The 22,224-nt window shown below is 52.1% G+C and overlaps 1 protein-coding gene across 7 annotated transcripts in view; it reads right to left on the bottom strand.

Moving 5' to 3' along the window:
• Positions 1-22,224, bottom strand: part of RCC1L (RCC1 like) — a 34,313-nt gene that overhangs the window by 3,125 nt on the left and 8,964 nt on the right. For 2 of the 7 annotated variants that reach the window (XM_045048207.1, XM_045048210.1), the window contains 7 exons: positions 21,568-21,634; positions 20,055-20,106; positions 19,714-19,771; positions 19,115-19,199; positions 11,225-11,406; positions 6,847-6,934; positions 5,818-5,991 (listed from right to left, as the gene is read on the bottom strand). In XM_045048207.1, the coding sequence (XP_044904142.1) occupies positions 5,818-5,991; positions 6,847-6,934; positions 11,225-11,406; positions 19,115-19,199; positions 19,714-19,771; positions 20,055-20,106; positions 21,568-21,634 (706 nt within the window). Of the gene's footprint in view, positions 1-3,725; positions 3,812-5,817; positions 5,992-6,846; positions 6,935-10,674; positions 10,912-11,224; positions 11,407-19,114; positions 19,200-19,713; positions 19,772-20,054; positions 20,107-21,567; positions 21,635-22,224 lie in introns of those variants that run through there. The other 5 variants (XM_045048209.1, XM_045048206.1, XM_011290469.3 and 2 more) reach the window with 4 other exon arrangements.

The raw sequence follows: 22,224 nt of genomic DNA, 5'->3' as shown, positions 1-22,224 counted from the left end.
GGCCTCTGAGCCCCTTCTGGGGAGCAGCGGGGTTCCTGTGGTTCCCGCTCCCCCTGGCACGTGGGGGCTCAGTCTCTCATGGTCTCTGAACAGCGTCCGAGAGGAGATCGCCCCCGGCCGTGTGTTCTGTGTCTTCAACGAGGTTGGAGTTCCTAGTCTAAATCACTTTACGCTCACGACAGAATTACTGCAAAGGGAAACAGTTCCAAAAACTGAACCTACATCTGACCTGAAGGGCTCTTAAAGGTTTGAGCAGAATCCTTCAGGAACATTCCTCTTCACGACAAGGTGGTAAGACAAACATCCACAGGACAGAGGCAGGGGACTCAGAGGGAACACGGAGCTGGGCTCCCGGCTGCTCCCCGACTTGGCTGCGTCTGCCAGGTCGTTTGTGGCACCAAGAGGTCAGCTCCCCCAGACACCGTCCTGGGGCCCAGGGCCCATCTGCCAGCCTGTGCGCCCCAACCCAACCCGGTCCTGACCCGCGGGGCACAGGGCGAGGGGCGGCGCTGCCTGCACACAGAGCCCCAAGTTCGGGTTGCAGCCCCTGCTTCTGAGTGGCCATGAGACGGGGCAGCCCCCTCGACCCCTGAAGTCAGTGAGCCCGGCTGCAGGCTGGTGGGGGGTGGGGGGGGCTTCAGGGGGTCCTGAGGCCGAGGGAGAACAGCAAGGTGCCCAGCACGCCGGAGAGCTGTCCCCTCAGGCAGGCAGCGACGCTGGCCCGGAAGGCCACACTGCCGGGTGGGTGGGGCGCGCGCCCCAGGGGCCTGTTCCCACGCCCACGGTGCCGCCATACAGGGTCGGAGGGTCCCGTAAAGACCTGGACGGTGATTCCCCGCCTCTCCCCACCGCGGGAGACCTCCAGCTCCAGCCCCAGGCCCTCCCAGAGGGCGGCACGGAGAAGAGACCACGTCTCCAAGTCAGACACATCGGAGTCTGAATCTGGGCCCTGCTGCTTCCTGGATGAGCGGCCCTGAAGACGTCACTGACCCTCCCTGAGCTCTGAGTGTCAGTGGGCGGCAGGAAAACCTCCTGGAAAGCTTCCGGAAGGAGAGGGTTTTGAATCGGGTGGCTCTGCGGTCACTCCCTGGGCCTTCGCACTGTCGGGGAAGGCCGGGCTCTGGGAGCCTAACAGCAACAGACTCAGTGCCATTGTAGGAGCTACAAATAAGGCTTTACTGGTTTTCCTCCCTTCTTGGAATGCTTTTATTTTTTTTTAATATGTTTATTTATTTTGAAAGAGAGAGCACGAGCAGGGGAGGGGCAGAGAGAGGGGAGACAGAGAATCACAAGCAGGCTCCGTGCTGTCGACACAGAGCCCAGCCCAATGCAGGGCTCGATCTCACGAACCATGAGATCATGACCTGAGCTGAAATCAAGAGTCGGACGCTTAACCGACGGAGCCACCCAGACGCCCCCACCTTCTTGGAATACTTTTAAAATGATAGAACAGTCCCCCCCCGCACCCCCGAAGATTAGTAAGAAAACACAGTTTTTAAAATAAAAGTCGCCTGTAATTTAAAAGACAGTGAATGCTGGGGTGCCTGGCTGACTGTACAGAGCCTGCTTAGGATTCTCTGTCTCTCCTCTCTGCCCTTTCCTCACACACACACACACTCTCTCTCAAAAATAAATAAACATTAAAAAAAAAAAAAAGCGAGTGCAACTGAACAGACTAGAGTGAGGTCCGACTGCCAATAAGAGGCTGATCTGATCTTGAAGGAATCCAGCCCCGCTGACCCCAAACCTGGTTCCTGCCACGGCCCTCCCCAGAGCCCAGCCCGACACAGAGCACGGGAGGGGCCAGGCCCCCAGCACCACCCTCCACAGTGCTCTCCTTCGCCGGCCCCCCCGAACCTGCAAACACGCAGGGCTCGGAACACGTGCCAGGGAGGACGACGGTCTGGCAGCCATCGGGGGACAGCCCGGGGCGTCCCCTCCCCAACCACACGGGTGCCCCACTTGCTGAGTAGGGAGTCCACGGAGGCGGCTCCGGTCTGAACAGCAGGTGGCCCCAGGCCCCGGAAGCCTACCGATTCCAGCTCCCCCACGGATGCCAGAGCCCAGCCATCTTTCGCTGGTACAGCGATCAGATTTGCAGTCTTATCTCGTGGCTGACCGTCACTCCGATTCGGAGGACGGGAGGGCAGATGGGGAGTCACGCCGGTCATTCATCCAACACCCAGCTGCTCTACCGCGTCCCCAGCTTCCCCTCGGAGTGAAGGCAAGCGGGGCCTCTACCTTATCGATGCTGGCATCACCTGGCCTGCCACCCGCTGGCCACAACCGGCTGTCCACTCCTCCCACGTCACGGGAATCCCAGGCTCAGGGGAACAGGCGCGTGAGCAGTGGGCAGCCTACAGACAGCTCTGGTGCACAACCATTTGTTCCCAACCAACATCAAGCCTCAATCCTGCCCCGTGTTCTTAGAGACTGCATACATGGTTTTTATAAAGGGGTCAGGGCCTGCCGAGGTCACAGGGGGCCAGGACGGCGGGCAGCCAAGGGACAGAGCCCCTAAAATGCTCAAGTGCCTCCAAACATTTTTGCAGGGGGATTTGGATGGGCAAATCCTCATTATTTGATTTAAGTTATAAATTCCTTTTGCATGTTTACATGTCGTTTCAAAAAATGCTTTACACAATTTCAAAATGTATTTTTTTTTTAATTTTTAAAAAATGCTTATTTTTGAGAGAGAGAAAGCATGAGCAGAAGAGGGGCAGAGAGAGAGAATCTTAAGCAGGTTCCACACCCACTTGGAGCCCGACATGGGGCTCGATCCCATGACCCTGGGATCATGACCTGAGCTGAAATCAAGAGTCGGATGCTCAGCTGAGCCACCCGGGCGCCCCTCACAACACATGATTAAAATCCAACGTTCACAGAAAATACTTTAAGCCGAGCACGCGCACACACACACACACACACACACACGTGCATACACACACGCTTTCTATGCAGAGCCTGCTGACTGTTTCCGGAAGGGAACATAAGAAACCAGTGCCAGCGGCTGCCTGCGTTATAAGAGATGGGGGGGGGGGGGGGGGGGGGTCTCATATTTATAATACCTCTTGCAGCACGTACGTTTGTGCTGTTCTCAAAAATGCCAACAGCTTTTTCAGTTTTCAGGAGAACTTAGTAAACAACACTGAGATAAACTACAATTTAAGAGAGAACCTTTCTCCCCTTTAATTTTGAAACGAGCCTTTTTTGTGTAATTGCATCCTCCCCCTAAGAAAAACTTATTTTTTTCACTCTGCTGGCTGTGGTTAAGGCACTCTATGAAACAGCCCGCTTTCCTCCGAATTCGCTGTCAAACTTTCCTCTGCACAGGCCTCTGGGGACGGCCCCTGGCACAGCACCTTCTTCGTCTCGAATCTCCCCCTCGCGGGGGGGGGGGGGGGGGGGGGCGGCCTGTGCCCACTTCTCTCCCAGGCACTGGCGCGTCGTCTCCCCGCTCCACGTGCCCACGGCCAGCCTCCCACGAGGCTTCTCCCAGGGCACCGCGGGACTGGAAGCCTCGGCCGGGCGGGCCGCTCACTCGACGGGCCCCAGGACGGAGCCGAGGGCAGCGAGAAGCTGGAGCCGGGCGCCCGCTCGGGCTCCTCACCACGGCGCAGCCTCCCCTGAAGCCACGGGGCAGTGGGGAGCGGGTCCCCGCACCACCCCCCGGGGCGGGGGGGCCTCCCTGTGGGTGTGGCCTGAGCCCACCCATGCAGCCTTACCCTCCACGGGAAATACTGGTCTTCCAGGCGACCGATGCCCAGGCACCCTCGGATGTTCTTGCCCCACACAAACAGCTCTCCTCTGTCTGCAAAGAAAGGAAAACGGTAGCTCGGTTGGGGCCAGGCCAAGGGCAAGTCTCCAACAGGGGGAAGGGTCATGAGAACAGGCTTTCTAGGCACCCACAGGGCCCGACGTGAAATCTCAATTTCTCCCAGGCGTTCACGCTTTCCTCTGAAGGGAACAGTTTACCGCCACCAGAACACGGCCAAGCCCAGACCCGCGCTGTGTCCGTCACGTGGGAGGCTGGCACACGTGCGGGGCTCTGGCCACAAGCCCACTCTTACGCACACCCCGCCTCAAATCTCGAAAGCTGAGCACCCTCAATCCCTGGTCATGCCCTGGCGGAGTGAGGAGTAGGGCGATGTATTCCTTGCCTGGGTTTCTCTCTCTCTCAGGAGCATCTGGTCGAGAGCTACAAAGTGACCAGAGCCTCTCTGGGCCAGGTCTTCGTCTGTGTGCTGGGAGCTGGGACACAGCAGTGACCGAACACACACACAGTCCCTGTCCTCATGGGGCTGGAGCTAGACACAAACAAATGAGCAGAACTCACTGTAAAAATGCAGGTTTACAAACTGTAAAACGTGCCATGAAGGAGGACAGACAGGGTGCCGTGGAGGACGGCCGGGAGGCAGAACCCAGACGGGAGCTCTGGGAATGCCAACCTGCCCGACGGAGCCCCAGCCCTAGCAGGGCACCGCCCAGAGCCCAGCGCTCGCTTTAGACTTCCGTACACACCAGTTTGGGGTGCTCTGTGACACAGAGAAAAGGCTTTGGTCACGGGGACTAGAAGAAAGGCCGCGGAGAAGCCGGGACGACAATAATCTGGTCTGATTAAATAAAGAATCCTTTTGTTCCGAGCTGGCAGATCCCCCTGATCCGACCATCCTCCTTGGTCCTCCGCCCTCAGATGCGATGTGTTCAACAGACCCAGTCAGTCTGGGCCCCCAATGTGTTAGCAGACCTCAGGGTAAACCCAACGCCGACTCCCAGCTGGGCCCGGGGGCAGGGCAGAAACCCAAACTCCGATGCCCCCCCCTGCTAGGGACGGTGACCCCCACGTGGAGAGTGGCCAGGTCTTGGGGGAAATCTAGACGGGGAATTCACTTCAAGGTGACCCACAATGGCCACACGGCACGACCACAAACAGAAAACAGTCGCCCCCAGGCTCACACTCCGTATGGATTTCCGGGCAGGCGACTCTGCACACAGACGCAGAGGCCTGAAAACATCCTGCAAGACACATCTGCACTGCCTCCAGGATCCGTCCACACCGATGCTTACTTGCTAAAAGCAAAATGAGCTTCAAAAAACTCACGTGACTCAAGACGACCCAAACTCACCGTCCCAGCCCAGATGCTTAAAGAAAAAAAGAACACAAACCAGCCAACTCCTAACCGCGAAACGAGAAAAAGGGCTTCTAAGTGCAAAGAAACCGCGAGTCTGCTTGGGAATCACAACACGAAACTCTCAGTTCAGTCTTCCTACTTGACTAACGTGGGCAAACTGAACCAGCAGTCGCTGTGGTTCAAGAGAAGCACGCAAGCCAGAGGGCCACAGAGGAAGCGGATGCTTCACGGCCTCGTAGTCCGGCAAGCCTGTGCGCAAACCCCGTCTCGCCTCCCCTCGGTCACGCTCTGCCAGCCCTCTGGGGCACTTACCTCCACAAAACCACAGGAGGACCGACAGATCTGCCTCTTGCCACCCCACACGACCGGTTCCTAATTACCCGCCGTGGGCTCGCCAAACCTCCGCCGGTTTCCGCCGGCATCCCCAGCACGCTCGACGGTCCCTCTCCCACCACCGCCTGGGGTCCTCTTGAGAGAACTCACTTTAACGTTAACCCGACCACAAACCAAATGAACCAAAAACACAACTTTGGGATGAAGAGAAGGTACACATCATACGTCCCCAAGCCAAGCAACTCTGGATTAGCCGCTCTCTTTAACTATCCACGCGGAAACATCACCCCACTGCCTGGGGAGACAGCTAAGCTCTGCCCGTCTTTGGGGCCACACGGGCCCGGTCACTTACTGGTAAGGGCGGCAAAGTGGCTGAGGCCGCATCGGATGAGGGAGACTTGGACTTCTGGGTTGAACTCCGTCAGGCCAAAGAGGGTGGGTGGAATCATTTCTGGAAGTGCAGTTTCCACGAGGTTTGGTCCTTTCCCAAGAATTCCGTAGCCCCAGACAAAAACATGTCCTTCTCCTACATTACAGCAAAAACAACGGTCAGTAAGTCAAATCAAGTGCAGCCCGCCCTCATTAGAAATTCAGACTGTACCACCAAGACACATTACGTCCACATGGATTTTTTTTTCCCCCTCCTTGCTTGGCAAGAACATACGGACAGATACTTAAAATAATGTTTCTTTTCTCCTCTTTCTAATTCTTGCTTGTGGCGAATGTCTAGCCGGCTAGCCCACCTCAGGATACAAATTTCCCACATCTTGAGGGTCACCTGGATGGGCCCAGTTCATCAATCACGCAGAAGCCCCATGAGCACGGGGGAGGCCCAGAAGGATGGTTTTCCCCACTCTGACACTCTACGTTTCAAACGGATCGGGAGACCAAGCCAAGTACACAAAGAACCTCTGGCCCGATTTCTGCAAGTCTTAGAAATGATTCTTTTCGTCATAGAAGTTTTTAATGCTCATCAGCGACCCTAGACACTTAATCCCAGGGGCACAGGCCTCGGTATCCAGACCCTACGGCCCTTCTCCTATCTGTCTTTGTCTCCTGGCACAGCCTCGCTGGGAAGGCAGGGCTGAGTCTCCGGCCGAGGCTAAGGGAGCGGGAGACACAGCTCGGCCCCTCCGGAGGTCTGCTGTAACGGGCCAGAGTGACTGTGCCCTGTCGCTGTCGATCTGTCCACATCTGAATCACGACTATTACCTCCTGCCAGCAAGTCAAGCTCTCCCTCTAGTAACTGGGCCCAGTCTAGCTGGACCTTCCCAGGGCCACGCTGCCCTCCCTCCCTCCCTCAGGCTAAGGTCTGTGGCTGTGACGCCAACGGACACTGACCCTTCTCCCGCCCAACCCACTGGCCGTAGGAGGGTCTCACCATTTAACACCGCACAGCCTGTGCCACCGCACGCGGCCTGCTTCACCCTGCCCACTCCTGAGAAGGGCAAGCACCGGGGCACGTTCACCTGAAGCAGAGCAAGAACCACGCTGTTAGGAAGGCAAACTCGGGAATGTTCCGTCTTGTGGACAAAGCACGGAAGTCCCGGTTTGTTCATTCAATCTACAAATATTTCCTGAACGTCCAGGATAAACTAAACATCTAACTGGGCACTGAGAATTCGACAGGGAACAGGAGACTCGGGCCCTCTCTCAGAACGGAGTCTGGTGGAGAAAGCAGAAGCCGGTCAAAATTAACATGAAATTAATCTGCGCTGAGGAGAGTCCAGGGTCTCTGAACGTCGGGGAACCTGATCTAGTTTGGGGGTAGGAGCGGTCAGGGAAGGACCAGGAAGGCTTCATTTGATCCTGTGACCTGAAGGATGAGCAGAGCTAACCAGGCAAGGGGAGAGAGGACATCCCTAGGAGTGGAGATGGCACGTGCACAGGATACCTTCGGGGAGTCTGAACAAGGTCGCAGTGGCTGAGCAGATGGGGGAGGGGGGTACGGAGCATGAGCTGGCGAGGAAGGAGGCCAGATCGGCAGGCCCGCAGGCCACAGTAAGGAGCTGGTCTCTATCCTGAGCACAATGGGGAGCCAGCAAGGGTTCTGGGTAGAGAGGCAATGTCAGGGGATGTGGGAGCCAGTGGAGGACCGGGATGTGGGGGATGTGCCTGCATTCTTTGGTGGATGTACCCAACTCACAGCGCCCAGGGACGGCCGAGTGGAAATGGCAGGTGACGCTCACAGATGCAAGACCCTGAAGAACAGTGTGGGCCCAACGTGTGAGCTGGGGAGTCACTGGCACACAGCCGGTAACTGCAGCCACGGGTGCGGGTGAGACCTCTGAAGGGACCAGACACAAGGAGAGGACCTCCAACACGTAAAGCCCGGCACAGGAGGAGCACCAGAAAACGAGGCCAAGAAGAAACGACGAGGGAGTCGGGAGGGTACTTAGGAGTCATTAGAGGGGCCCAGGGAGGAGTGTTTTAACAGACAGTCAACAGCTCATGATCAGGGTCAAATGCTGCTGCGAGGTCAAGATGGATAAAGGCTGGGATATGTTCTCCAGAGTCTTGGCTATTATGTGAGCAACATGAAGGCCCTGGTAGCCCAGTGAGAGGCTCTCTGCCAAGTGAGAAGGGTGGAAGCCAAGTGGAATGGACTGAGGAGTGAGGAGAGGGAGACAAGAAGTGAATGTGGCTCTGAGAGTTGGCCCTAGAAGTGGAGGCAAGGGTGGGTGGAGATAAGGGGTGGGGGGTGGGGGGGAGTAAAGATGGGGGAAGGGGCAGGGTGGGTAGAGATGGCGGAGGGGTGGGGGTGGGACAGGGGTGGGTAGATATGGGAGAGTGGAGGGGGAGACGGCGGGGGGTGGTGGAGATGGGGGAGGGGGCAGGACTGGGTGGACACCAGGAAACCCACACAGGGCTTCTACAGACAAAGGCCACAGGGGGTCAGGTGTAAGGACGGCTGGGGAGGGACCAGTGGAGAAGGGGAGGTTGAAGCTATGGGGAAGAAGGCCCAGTAGATGGAGCAAAGCTCCTGAGAAGGCGGGAGGAGACAGGACCCGGGGCCCAGGGCGGGAGGCGCCTTCCCCCAGCCCCGCCCCCTGCTACAGAAGGGGTGGGCCTGGCTGGAGTGTAAAGGGCTCGCGTGGGAAACTGGGGGCACTCCCATCTGACAGCACGTGTTTTCTCTACTAATCGGGGGCCAGACCCGACACGAGGGTCGGGGTTTAGAGGATGAGGTGCTGCCCACTTAGCTCTCCAGCAGGACTTGGTGTTGGTGCCTCCACCGAGGCCGAACCCCGGAAAGACAGACCTGAAGTGCTTCGGCGGCGGCCACGAATCTTTTCGGAGGTACTTTCAGATGCGGACAGCTGGAGGCTGACAGCCCCTCAGCTGACTCAGAAGGAACAGGCGGCCTCACTGATCCAGAAAGCGCCTGCCTGGACGAGGCGAGGCGGTCAGAGGGTCTCTACCTGCCCGTGCTGTGGCACGACGCGCTCGGCACACACCGAGAAACACGCCGGCACGGGGCCTCCGGGAACACCCCGCTGCCGTCACCGACAGGACGAGGCTCGGGCCACGGTTAGAGTCGGGGCCGCGGTGGGCTGCTTCCAAGACCCGCGCCCCCCGCCCCCGCCACGCACACCCGAGTGTAACCCTGCCCTCGTGTGGGGCTGGACCCCCCGACTGGCTTCCGACGAGCAGAGTACCGGGGAAAGCAAGGCGAGGCCACTGCCAAGACTAAATTGCGAAACGCTGGCTTCTGTCTCACTGGCACTCTCTCGCCCTCTCCTTTGCCTCCTCTGATGAAGGCAGCTGCCATGTTGGGAGCTGCTACACGGAGAAGCCAGGGACCAAGGGAGCCTTGGCCGACAGTTAGTAGCTGGCTAGCCACCAGCAAGCAACTGGGGCCCCAGTCCAACAGCCCACGAGGATCCGCACCCTGCCGACAAGCACCGGGGTGGTCCTGGAAGCGGGGCTTTCGCCCGCGGAACCCTACTATGCCTGCAGCCTTTGGGGGACCAGGGCCAGAAGACCCGGCTAAGCCACCCCTGGATTCCTGACCCACAGAAACTGTGAGGTAATGAATGCGTGTTGCTTTAAACCCCTAAGTCTGGGGTTTAAACTAAGTTGGGGTTTAAACATATCGCTGATATGCAGCGATAACAATGCCACGACACCGGACGTGTCCCCCACAGGAAGGCCGCGGGAGCCATTTTTCTCAGGACCGGTAACAGGAAGTGCAACACTCTTCCCGAAAACAGCATTTGTCTTATAGAAACAAAGAATCATTTACATGGGTACGTTTTCTTCTCTGCTTTGGCTACTAGGAAGCTCAGAACCAAACCTGCAACTGCTTCTAGCCGCTGTGTCGGACCCCAGGGAACGCGTTCTCCTCATCTTCTTCACTGGCTTTTAGTTTCTCTCCGTGCTGATCTCTTTATCAATATACATTTAAAACCCTCTGTACCTTGTCAGCAATTTGGTGATATTAAGGAATAAAGTATGTTTTTTAAATAGTCCTTATCTTTTTTTTTTTCAGTTTACTTATTTATTTTGAGAGATAGACAGTAAGGCACAGACAGAGAGGGAGAGAGAGAATCCCAAGCAGGATCCACGCCCAGCACGGAGCCTGACGCGGCACTCGACCTCACGACCTCGAGATCATGATCTGAGCCGAAATCGAGAGTCAGACGCTTAACGGGCTAAGCCACTCAGGCACCCCAGTCCTTATCTTTTAGAAATATGTATGGAGACTTTTATGGATAAAATATGATGTCTGACCTGAGCCTAGGTGGCTCAGTCGGTTAAGCGTCCAACCCTTGGTTTCGCCTCCGTTCACGATCTCATGGTTTGTGGAGTTTGAGCCCCGCCTCGGGCTCTGGGCTGACGGTGCAGAGCCTGCTTGGGATTCTCGGTCTCCCTCTGCCGCACTCGCTCTCAAAAATAAATAAGTAAACTTAAAATATATACACAGACCTGGGATTTACTCAGAATAATCCAGGGCAGAGGAGCAGATGGCAACAAACACTGGCCAGTAGGGCATGGGGCTTTTGGGGGGGGGGGGGGGGGGAGTGCGGCAGGTAATGAAACTGTTCTGGGATTAGCCCACTGCACAACCTGGGACTCCGCTAAAACCCACCAAATTCTACACTTGAAAATGGTGAATTATATCTGTTTTCTTCTTTTTAAATGGGCCATTGGTTGGTAATCGTTGAACACGGGTGAGAGATACATAGAGATTAATCATGCAGGGAGCTCTACTTTTGGTTTTTATTTGCAATTTCCCTTAACGTTTAAAATCCTGCCGTACTGTACTGACTGCGGGTGACTCCCTTCAGTGAGGAGGAGGGCGCGGTGACCGGAGAGGCCACGGGCAGTGGCTTCTGAAGTACTGTGAGTGTCCCACTGCTTGCGGCGAGGGGGCGGGGGACACAGGCGTCCTCATCCAGGTGCACACTCGGGATCTGCACCCTTTTGGGGCACTCATGTTACACTGCAGTAAAAAAGCACAGGGCGACCCCACGGGAATGACATGAACAGCCTCGTACCCCTCGTGAGACGGGGTACACGGCCACACCTATCAGCCTGCTCTAGACCAGGACTAGCGCATCAAAGGGTTGATAACGATGGCTTTGAACCCACGCTTTCTTTCCGGACTCCAACGAGATGGCCAAGAAGAGGCGGTCTTACAGGTGGGCCAGGCCTTCACAGCCTGAAGGCCACACTTTGCTGAAGAACTTCTTATAAACACCCTTAACGCTTCGTCGTCTCCAAATCCCCCAGCCCGGCCGTAAGCGACCGCATACCTGCGTGGAGTCCGTGACAGAGGCCAGCTGCAGGTACTCGGAGTTTCCCCAACCGAAGAGGCCACCCTCAGCAGACACGGCCAGGCAGCAGTCACCGTAGGTGGCAAGCTGGACGACGTGCACCCCGGCCAGGTCTCCGCCCAGCTTGGTGGGTACGCTGGTGATATTGTAGTGACCCAGACCTAATACAGTGGGGAAGCGTTACTCTCGATTACTGACTCTTGGGACACTTTCGCAGACTTACTGCGCGCCAAGCACAGTTTTGAACGCTTAACAAACATCAGCTCGGAAGCGAGAATCTGCCTCTGCACTGTCTGCAACTTCCTTCCCCGGGCTCACTCAGTGCAGGATAAACACGTAACCGTCATTGTTTATTCGTAAAACCCTCGAGACGGAGTCTGATTCGCGCGAGAAACCCCTGTGAGACAGAATACCACTACAGTGAGACCAGAAGACCCTATGACAACACACACAAAGAATTCTCAACCAGCAGTCTCTAATGTACTGCTGGACTAGTGAGAAGATAAAGGACGTCTCCGAGAGGGTATCCCACCTCAACCCCCCAACATCGCCCCCCAAAATAACAGCAAACCGAAACTGGCAAACTGGCATGGCAGAGGAAAAGACAGGGCTGGCCAGAGGATATCAGGACGCATATCAGTGCCAGCACTGTGATGGCGTTAAGCCCTGGGCAGACCAAGGCAAAATGCACAGCACAGACTCCCGCTTTAAACCAGGCTTCTGTAAATAAACATTTTTTAAAAACAAAACAAAAACAAAAACACAGGGGTGCCTGGGTAGTTCAGTCCACTGAGCGTCCGACTTCGGCTCAGGTCATGATCTCACAGTTTGTGGGTTCCAGCCCTGCTCTGGGCTCTGCAGTGACAGCTTTGGGCCTGGAGCCTGCTTCGGATTCTGTGTCTCCCTCTCTCTCTGCCCTTCACCCACTTGTCCCCCCCTCCTCTCTCTCTCAAAAATAAACATTTTTTAAAATAAAAATAAGCCAGGCTTCCGCAAAGGGACCCAGAGCAGCATCAGAATGGCAGCACCCTTTAGCAACAGGTAAAAGCAAATCCGAATCCTCTCTGGAGGAAAGCATCTCCAGTTAAGGCCCTGAGAATTTCCACCAATTCAATTCAATGAAATATGAGCCCACAGTCAAAACTTACTAAACACATAAGGAAGGATGCCCCTATAAGTCAGACAGTAAACTGAACCAACAAACTACCAATTGACGGCCTCCGGGTTTCAGACCCTGGAATTATGATATAAAAAATAAAAATAACTCTGTGTGCAATGTTTACGCAAATAAAAGCAGGAATACGAGGCTATCGAAAATGGCCAGGTACATCTGAAAAGGAAGCAATAAGAAATGAAAAAAAAGACAGTTAAAATTCAAAATCCAAACAGATGGACAAAAAGGCAAGCTACCGTCTGGGAGAAAACACATACAACACTAGAACTGCAAAGAATACAGATGAGGATAAAGAATTCCTAAAAATCAATAGGCAAAAGACACATAAGTCAACAAATGAGCAAAGAACACCATGTACATTTCAGAGAAGAGAAAATAAGACTGGCTTATAAATGTGTAAAACGGTGGTCACTCTCAAGCAGTTTTTCGGAAAACGAAATTGAAACCTCATTGAAATACTATGTCACACCCACAAGACAGGGAAAAACTTCAAAGTGGACGATACCAAGCCCTGACGAGGCAGTGAAACACCACCGTGTGGCTGGGGGTGACTTATTACAACTATTTTGGAAAACAACCGTTTGAAAACAGCTCTAACCCACGGCCACTCAAGGCATCTTCACGAGAGCGATGAGAGCTGTGGAACACGTGACCAAGGAGACAGACAGACGGCCCTGGAAGCACTGCTTGACATGTAACAAAAAGTTGTAAACCATCCAAACATCCATCAACACGAAACTGAATAAATGGAGGTACATTCCGTGGTAGGATGTCATCCAGCTATAAAAATGGACTGCATTCAGCAAAGAAGCAGAATACAAAATCAACACAAAGAAATCAACTGCCTTTCTCAACACTAACAATGAGCAATCCAAAAAACAAAATTAACGGGCACCGGGGTGGGTCAGTTGGTTACGCCTCTGACTCTTGATTTCGGCTCAGGTCATGATCCTGGGGTCACAGGATTGAGCCGCACAGTCAGCACCTGGGATTCTCTCTCTCCTCTCTCTGCCCCTCTCCCACTTGTGCACGTGCACACATGTGCATTCTCGTTCTCTCTCTCAAACAAATATTTTTTAAAAAAAGAAAAAATAATTAAAGAAGACAATTCTATTTACAGTAGCATCCAGAAGAATAAATACTCAGGAATTAACTCAAACAGCGATGTCAAAGACGTGTACAAGGAAAACCATGAAATACTGCTGACAGAAATTAAAGAAGGCATAAATATGTGAAAAGACATCTTATGGGGGAGCCTGGGTGGCTCAGTCGGTTAAGTGGCCGAATTCGGCTCAGGTCATGATCTTGCAGTCGGTGAGTTCGAGCCCCGCGTCGGGCTCTGTGCTGACAGCTTAGAGCCTGGAGCCTGTTTCAGATTCTGTGTCTCCCTCTCTCTGATCCTCCCCCGTTCATACTCTGTCTCTCTCTGTCTCAAAAATAAATAAACGTTAAAAAAAAAAAAAAGACATCTTATGTTCATGGGCTAACATCTAATACTGTTAGGACATCATTACTATTCAAAGTGATCTATAGACTCAGTGCAATCTCTAACAAAATCCCAATAATGCTTTTTACAGAAATATTTATCCTATTATTCATATGAAATCTCAAAGGACCCTAAATAGCCAAGTGATCTTGGGACGACTCACACTTCCTGAGGTCAAAGCTGCAACAGTCCAAACAGGGTGGCAGTGGCATAAAAGACAGACATATAAACCAACGGAATAGAACAGATAGCCCGGGAATAAGCCTTTGCATTTATGATCATGTGATTTTTGACAAGAGTCCCAAGACCGATGGGGAAAGGGTAGTCTTTTCAACAAATGGTGCTACGGAAACTGGATATCCACCTGCACAGGAATGAAGTGGGGCGCCTACCTAACACCACGTACAAAAGTTAACTCCAAATGGATCAAAGACCTACACACAAGAGCGAAAACCATAAAGCTCTTAGGAGAAACACAAAGAGCGAGAGCTTAACGACACCGAGTTTGACAACGACTGCTTGGAAATGACCCCAAAGGGACAGGCAACAAAAAACAGACAAACCGGACTCACTATCAACAGGGTAAGAAGGCAACCCACGGAATGGCAGAAAACATTTGCAAATCATATATCTGATAAGGGATCAATATCCAGAACATAGAGACAACTCCTAAAACTCTACACCACCACCAACAAACAAACAAAGAAAACAAAACCCAAAACCCCAAACAACCCAATTAAAAACTGGGCAAAAGGACTGGAACACACGTTTCTCCAAAGAAGACATGGAAATGGCTGATAAGCCCAGAAAATGATGATCAACATCACTGAACGCTAAGGAAATGCAGATCAGAACCATGAGTTATCAATTCACATCCATTAGGACAGCTTCCATCAAACAAAACAAAAATTAAAAGTGGCCACCTGGGGCTCTACCTGGCTCGGTCAGTGGAGCGTGTGACTCTTGATCTCGGGGTTGTGAGCTCGAGCCCCACGCTGGGTGTGGGGATTACTTAAAAATAAAAATCTTTCTTTTTTTCATTCTTTTTTTTTTTAAGTTTAGCTTATTCATTTTGAGAGACAGTGAGCGAGCCAGGGAGGGGCAGAAAGAGAGGGAGAGAGAGAGAATCCCATGCAGGCTCTGCACTGCCAGCACAGAGCCCGATGCAGGGCTCGAACCCATTAACCATGAAAGCATGACCTGAGCTGAGATCAAGAGTCGGACGCGGGGCGCCTGGGTGGTGCAGTCGGTTTAGCGTCCGACTTCAGCCAGGTCACGATCTCGCGGTCCGTGAGTTCGAGCCCCGCGTCAGGCTCTGGGCTGATGGCTCGGAGCCTGGAGCCTGTTTCCGATTCTGTGTCTCCCTCTCTCTCTGCCCCTCCCCCATTCATGCTCTGTCTCTCTCTGTCCCAAAAATAAATAAATGTTGAAAAAAAAAATTAAAAAAAAAAAAAAAAAAAGAGTCGGACGCTTAGCCGACTGAGCCACCCAGGCGCCCCTGAAATAGGTCTCAAAAGTCTACGTCTTTAATTGGGTAGTACTCTCACAAGGGTTGATTTTATTATCACGTTTTATAATTTACATTTATGTTGCCTATCGCTATTTTATTTTTTGTATTTTTTTTAAAGATTTTTAAGTAATCTCTACACCCGACAGGAGGCTCGAACTCACAACCCTGAAGCCAGAAGTTGTATGTTCCACCGAGCCAGCCAGACGCCCCACCTGTTGTTTTTTATTGAGGTAAGTAAGGTTCACATGACACAAATTCATCACTTCCACTCTTCTGAAGTGTACAATTCAGTAGTTTTTAGTACATTCACGATGTTGTGCCACCGTCACCTTTAATGAATTTAAGGACATTTTCGTCACCCAGAAAGAAATCCCCTCCCCGTTAAGCAGTCATTCCTCACTTCCCACCTCACCCTCAGCCCTGGAAGCCACTCTACTTTCTGTCTCCATGGATTTGCCTCTTCTGGGCACTTCATATCAATGGAATCCCACAACATGTGAGCTTCTGTGTCTGCCTTCTTGCACTTAACAGCATGTTTTCAAGGTTCATCCACGTTGTAGCGTGCATTAGGGCTTCGTTCCTTTTTAGGGCTGAATGATATTCCATTGTATGGATATACTGCATTTCGGGGCTTGGTTGGGTTAGCTTGACTTTGGTTTGGTCTGGTCTGGAAAAGGCCCAACGCAATTCGTCTCCAATCCTTCCCTGCACCGTCCCCGGGATTCCCCGTGCAGCTGAGCGGGTGAAGGGCGTGTGCGAATCCGGGTTTAGGGGGATCTGAAGTCCAAGTGTGCGACTCTGAGTTCGATGCCCTGGAAGTGCTTCCACAGGGCGCTAGGCAGTCCGTACAGCACACGACTGGCAAGGGTATTTGTGTAAATGACACCTGCTATGGGACGGACGTGAGGAGAGCAGGCATTCGGGGATGGGCCGTGGACAGAGATAAATGAGGCTGTGCTTACTTCTTCCACTGCTGGAATTTTTCCCTGGGGTGTTGGCTTTTTTTTTTTTTTAATTTGTTTATCTTTTGACACCCCCCCCCCCTTTAAATAAAATGAATGTGCGCCGTTTATCCATTCAACAGCTGATGGACATTTGGGCTGTTTCTACTTTTTGGCTGTCATAAGGAATGTTGCTGTGAACATTTGTGCACAAGTTTTTGTGTAGACAAATGTTTTCATTTCCCGTGGGTCCCCGGCTAGGGGTGGGACTGCTGGGTCAGATGGTAATTCTATGCTCAACTCTCTGAGCACCAGCCAAACTGTCTTCCACTGCAGCTGCACCATTTGACAATCCCCCCAACAATGTCTGAGGGTGCCAATTTCTCCTAAGCCTTGCCAACGCTTGTTATCCTCTGGGTTTTTTAAATAGTAACCATCCTAATAGATGTGAAGTGGTATCTCATTGTGATACCAATTTGCATTCCCCTAATGACTAATTAGGGAGGATCTGTTCCACATGTTCATTGGCCATTTGTAGATCTTTGGAGAAATGCCTTCACAAAACTTTTGCCACTTTTTTTTTTTTTTTATTTATGTATTTTTGGGAAAGAGCAGGGGGGAGGCAGAGAGACAGGAAGACAGAATCCCAAGCAGGCTCTTGCACTCAACACGGGGCTCAGACCCACAAACCATGAGACCACGACCTGAGCTGAAATCAAGGGCCAGACGCTTAACCAACTGAGCCACCCAGGTACACTATCTTTTGCCATTTTTGAATTAGGTTGTTTTATCTTGCTATTGGGTTGTAAGAGCTCTTTATATATCCTGGTCCTAGACCCTTATCAAATATACAACTTACGAGTATTCCTTCCCATTCCGTGGGTTATGTTTTCACTTTCTTGGTAGCATCCTTTGAGGCATAAAACTTTTTCATTTTTGTAAGCCCAATTTACCTATTTTTCCTTTTTTGCTTATGCTTCGGGGGTCATATTTAAGAAATTGCTGCCTAATCTGAGGTCACAAAGATTATACCCACATTTTCTTCTAAAAGTTTTACAGTGTTAGCTCTTAAGTGGACTTTGATCCATTTTGAGTTCAAGTTTATTTATTATTTTGAGAGAGTACGCATGCGTGCACACACGAGTGGGGGAGGGGCGGAGAGAGAGGGAGAGAAAGGGACAGAGAGGGAGAGAGAGGACCCCAAGCAAGTTCCACACTGTCAGCACAGAGCCCGATGCAGGGCTCGAATTCACGAACCACAAGACCATGACCTGAACCAAAGTCAGATGCTTAACCGACTGAGCCACCCAGGTGCCCCATTTTGAGTTCATTTTTATAGATGGTGTAAGGCAGAGGTTCAGGTTCGTTCTTTGGCATGTATGTAACCAGTTGTCCCAGCACCATTTGTGAAAGACTTTTCTTTCCCTCACTGAATGGTCATAGCATTCTTGTCAAAAATAATGGATCACGTAAAGAAACTACGGTATACAGGTACAATGGAATATTACTCAGCCAGAAAAAATAATGAAATCTTGCCATTTGCAACAACATGGATGGACTCTGACAGCGTTATCCTAAGTGAAATAAGTCAAACAGAGAAAGACAAATACTGTATGGTCTCATATATATGTGGAATGAATGAATGAAAGAGAAAGAAATGGTGAAGGAAAGGCAGACAAACAAGCTCATAGATCCAAGAGAACAGACTGGTGGTTGCCAGAGGTGGGGGTGGGGTGTGAGCAAAGTGGGTAAAGGTAGAAACTTCCAGTTATAAAATAAGTAAGTCCTGGGGATGTAATGTACAGCATGACAACTACAGTTAATAATACTGTACTGCAGGGTGCCTGGGAGGTCTGACTCCTGATTTTGGCTCAGGTCATGATCCCAGAGTCATGGGATTGAGTCCCACATTGGGGCTCAGCATGGAACCTGCTTAAGATTCTCTCTCCCTCTGCCCCTCCCCCACTCGTGCTCAAGTGCGCGCGCACGCTCTCTCTCTCTCTCTCAAAAAATAAAAATAAAAAAGGGCACCAGGGTGGCTCAGTCGGTTGGGCATCTGACTTCAGCTCGGGTCATAATCTCACAGTCTGTGGGTTTGGGCCCCGCGCTGGGCTCTGTGCTGACAGCTCGGAGCTTGGAGCCTGCTTCCAATTCTGTGTCTCCCTCTCTCTCTGCCCCTCCCCTGCTCACGCTCTGTCTCTCTCTCTCTCTCTCTCAAAAATAAATAAACATTAAAAAAAAATTTAAATAAGACGAGCACATAAAATCACACCTATGGTATTATTATGATGTAAGAGATGTACACGCGTGAACAATAACTGGAAGAAAACACAAAACAGTGAACAAAGGTGATTTGACGCAGTGGTAGGATGATGGAGGACTTACACAACACCGAAGTCTTAAATTTGAAAATCAAAGCACACACAAAAAAGAAGTAACTCTTAAATGTGAAGGCCCTCCCTTCAGACAAATACCAAAACAAGAAAAGGATTAGATAAGCAGGGTCAATGCCTCCCGCCCTTAATCACATTCTCCTCAAAACAGTTAAAACCGGGCTCCCTTTAGGTGGCATTTGTGCAGCTATTTGTTGAGCAGCGGCCGTAACCCTGTCCCCAACCCTTCATGGGTTGTTCGCCGTGGGAGCCGGGGGTGAGGGGAAGGAGACAGGAGAGTCTAAGGAAGGGGGGTTCTGGCCCACGAGAGCCCCACAGCCCACAGCCCCCGGGGCGCCACCCCGGGGTGGGGGTGGGTCACCCACCTGTTTGCCCGTCGGCACCCCAGCCACACGAGTACACCTCTCCTTTATCTGTTAGGAACAGGCTATGGTCCTGGCCACAGACGACCTACCGGACAAACAGAGAGGAGGCTGACGAGAAGAAATCCACGGAGGCGCAGGATCCCGGGGGACGGACCCACAGCTCGCCACGTGCCCTACAGCAGCGAGCGACACGGCCGGGTCCGGCAGGCTGCCCCGCTGGGCCTCCGCACCTTACTCATCCCCAGTCCGCCTCAGCCTGGCGTTTGCGTCCCGCTCCCCGAAACTGCTCCTGCTACAGCCAAGTGCCGGACGTGCCGAGGAGACCCTCCCCTCCGCCCCACCCCTGGGGAACCTCTCCCTTCTCCGTAAGCCTTTCTTTCCCCCCTTCTCTTTGGCTCTAGCTCCCCATCTACCCTTCCGAGCCTTCAGGCTGCACCTCCTTCTGCCATGAAACCTTTCCTACCACCCAGCCCCGGTCTATCTGATAAACCTGCTCTCCCTCCCACTCCACCCCTGGCAGACTTAACAGACCTCCTGCGCTCAGAGCCCTTCGTGTACGCACCCGCTTATGTATCTAAGGATTTTTCATAAGTACTTACCACGTGCCAGGCACTGCACCAGGGATGGAAATAAAACGGTGGGCCAGATGCAGCCAGCCTGGGACACACACACAGCGCTGTGGGACACTGTGACACAGCTAGCCTCGCTTGTCTCTGCCCCCTAGAGGGTTACCCCCAAACCTTATTACACTCTGTACCCCCATAACCTAGTGTAAATCAACACTCTCCTGACCTACAGGAGGCAGCCAAGACTTTTTACTAGAATAATTCACCAATTCAGAAAACTGCCCTAACCGAGTTGCCGTCACCCCACCCAGCTTTCACCCCTGCAAAAGCACCCCCGGGGGCTGGCTGAGTGGCTCTCAGCACGTGTCCCTTACCTGAACCACCTGACCTTCGAAGTCCTGCAGTCTAGTGACTCTGTGACTTTCGCTGCAGCCAGAAGCAATTTGGGGAGAAACAAGAGATATGGTCACGGCAAGCACTGTGTGGTCCTGCCCCCTCTTGTCACCCCTGATGGCAGCCCCCCACAGGCACACAGTAACTATTAGGGAAATTCTCAAGGTCAAATATAAGGCAGGGGTAGGCCTAAGCATGAAAGTAAAACAAAACAAAACAACATCCCTTCGGTGATTTTACGTAGGTTCCACACCCAATGTGGGCCTGGAACTCACGACCCTGCGATCAAGAGTCACACAGTCTACTGACTGAGCCAGCCAGGGGTCCCCCCTTTGGCAATTTTAATACGATGTCAGAGATGAGACTGCTATTTAGACCCAACAGTATAATGTGAGGAAGGAGAGGGGAAATCTTTTAAAGACTAAAACAAACAAGGGGCTCCTGGGTGGCTCAGTTGGTTGAGCGTCCGACTTCGGCTCAGGTCATGATCTCACAGTTCGTGGGTCTGAGACCACATTGGGCTTGCTGCAGTCAGCAGGGAGCCCACTTTGAATCCTCGGTTCCCCTGTCTCTCTCTGCCTCTACTCTGCTCATGCTCTCTAAAAAATAAGCAACATTTAAAAAAGTTTATGTGTTATATATATATTTTATATTATATATTATATATTTTATATATTACATACATATTTTATATATTATATATACATTATATATATTATGTATATATATATAAACACATAAATAATGGAACAGAGAGGAATTTTAATTAATTAATTTGGTAAAAATAAAAAACTAATTGGAGGGGCACCTGGGAGGCTCAGTCAGTTGAGCATCCGGCTCTTGATTTTGGCTCAGGTCATGATCTCACAGTTTGTGAGTTCAAGCCCCACATCAGGCTCTGCGCGGAGTGTAGAGGCTACTTGGGATTGTCTCCCTCTACCCTTCTTCCCTACTTGTCACTCTCTCTCTCAAAATAAATAAATAAACTGGGGCGCCTGGGTGGCTTGGTTGAGCATCCAACTTCAGCTCAGGTCATGATCTCATGGTTCGTGGGTGTGAGCCCCGCGTGGGGCTCTGTGCTGACCTCTCAGAGCCTGGAGACTGCTTTCGGATTCTGTGGCTCCCTCTCTCTCTGCCCCTCCCCCACTCATACTGTCTCTCTGTCTCTCTCTCTCTCTCTCTCTCTCTCTCTCTCTCTCAAAAATAAACATTGAAAAAAAATTTTAATAAATAAACTTAAAAAAAAAACCTAACTGGAAATAAGTTCTACACACCACAATCAACGCTAGTCCGCCCTCCCTTCCACCAAGCTAATGTACGGAGCTCAACCCACAACGGAACAATGGCACAGCTTTCCAGTGACTTCTCACTGCCCCTCTCAGGCATCAGGAAGCCTGCAGTTCTCTGCTCCATGGGTCCATCACTTAGTAACCACACGAGAAACGTTAAATGCTTAACGCAACTCGGGGAAGGGCAGTCCTTTGGGGAACTCACCTGTAAATTTCATCTTCGACCACGTTTCTTCCACACTGCCCGTAAGAATTGTTTCCCATGCTGAAGACTGAAGAATACCACCACCGATTAAAACCATTCTGCGGGTTCACGGGATCCCTGCACGTCAGGACTGCAAGGCGGTCTCGGAAGCGGTCTTAGTCCAACCGCTCATCCTCACTGCCTCCTGACCTCCTTCTCTGACAACCCCAGCCCGGCAGGCACACCCACAGGTGTATGGGGGTCTAGCCCCGCACCCACAGCCTGGGCCACCGTGACTGTTCCTTCTGCCTTCCCCTCCAGGCCCTCGTCCCACCTCTCGAGAACTCCACGTTTTGAGGCCAGCCCATCCTGGGGAAGGCCCCAACACCCCCACTCCCTGTACCTGTCACTAGGTTGCCCTCCACGTCAAAGCTACTCTTGAAAGAGTTCCTGAACGCCACCGTTGCCTTTTCCCGCAAAGCATGCTTAGCCAGAAAGTGAAATTGGAAAAATCTAGTCCAGTTGGCCTTTCCGTAGACACCACCGGTCTTCTGGAGAAAGTCGGTGTTATCTGGACTCCGGAAGCCCACCAAATGAAACAAGTATTAGCCCAACGGGCTTCTCTCAGCACAAGAGAAAGAGCCGTCTCCACACACGCACGCGCACACACGCCCACAC

The sequence above is a fragment of the Felis catus genome, chromosome E3, assembly GCF_018350175.1.
Source record: "Felis catus isolate Fca126 chromosome E3, F.catus_Fca126_mat1.0, whole genome shotgun sequence".
Classification (NCBI taxonomy): Eukaryota; Metazoa; Chordata; class Mammalia; order Carnivora; family Felidae; genus Felis; species Felis catus.
Note: the sequence above shows the minus strand (reverse complement) of the source record. Positions and strands in the feature narration are given on the sequence as shown.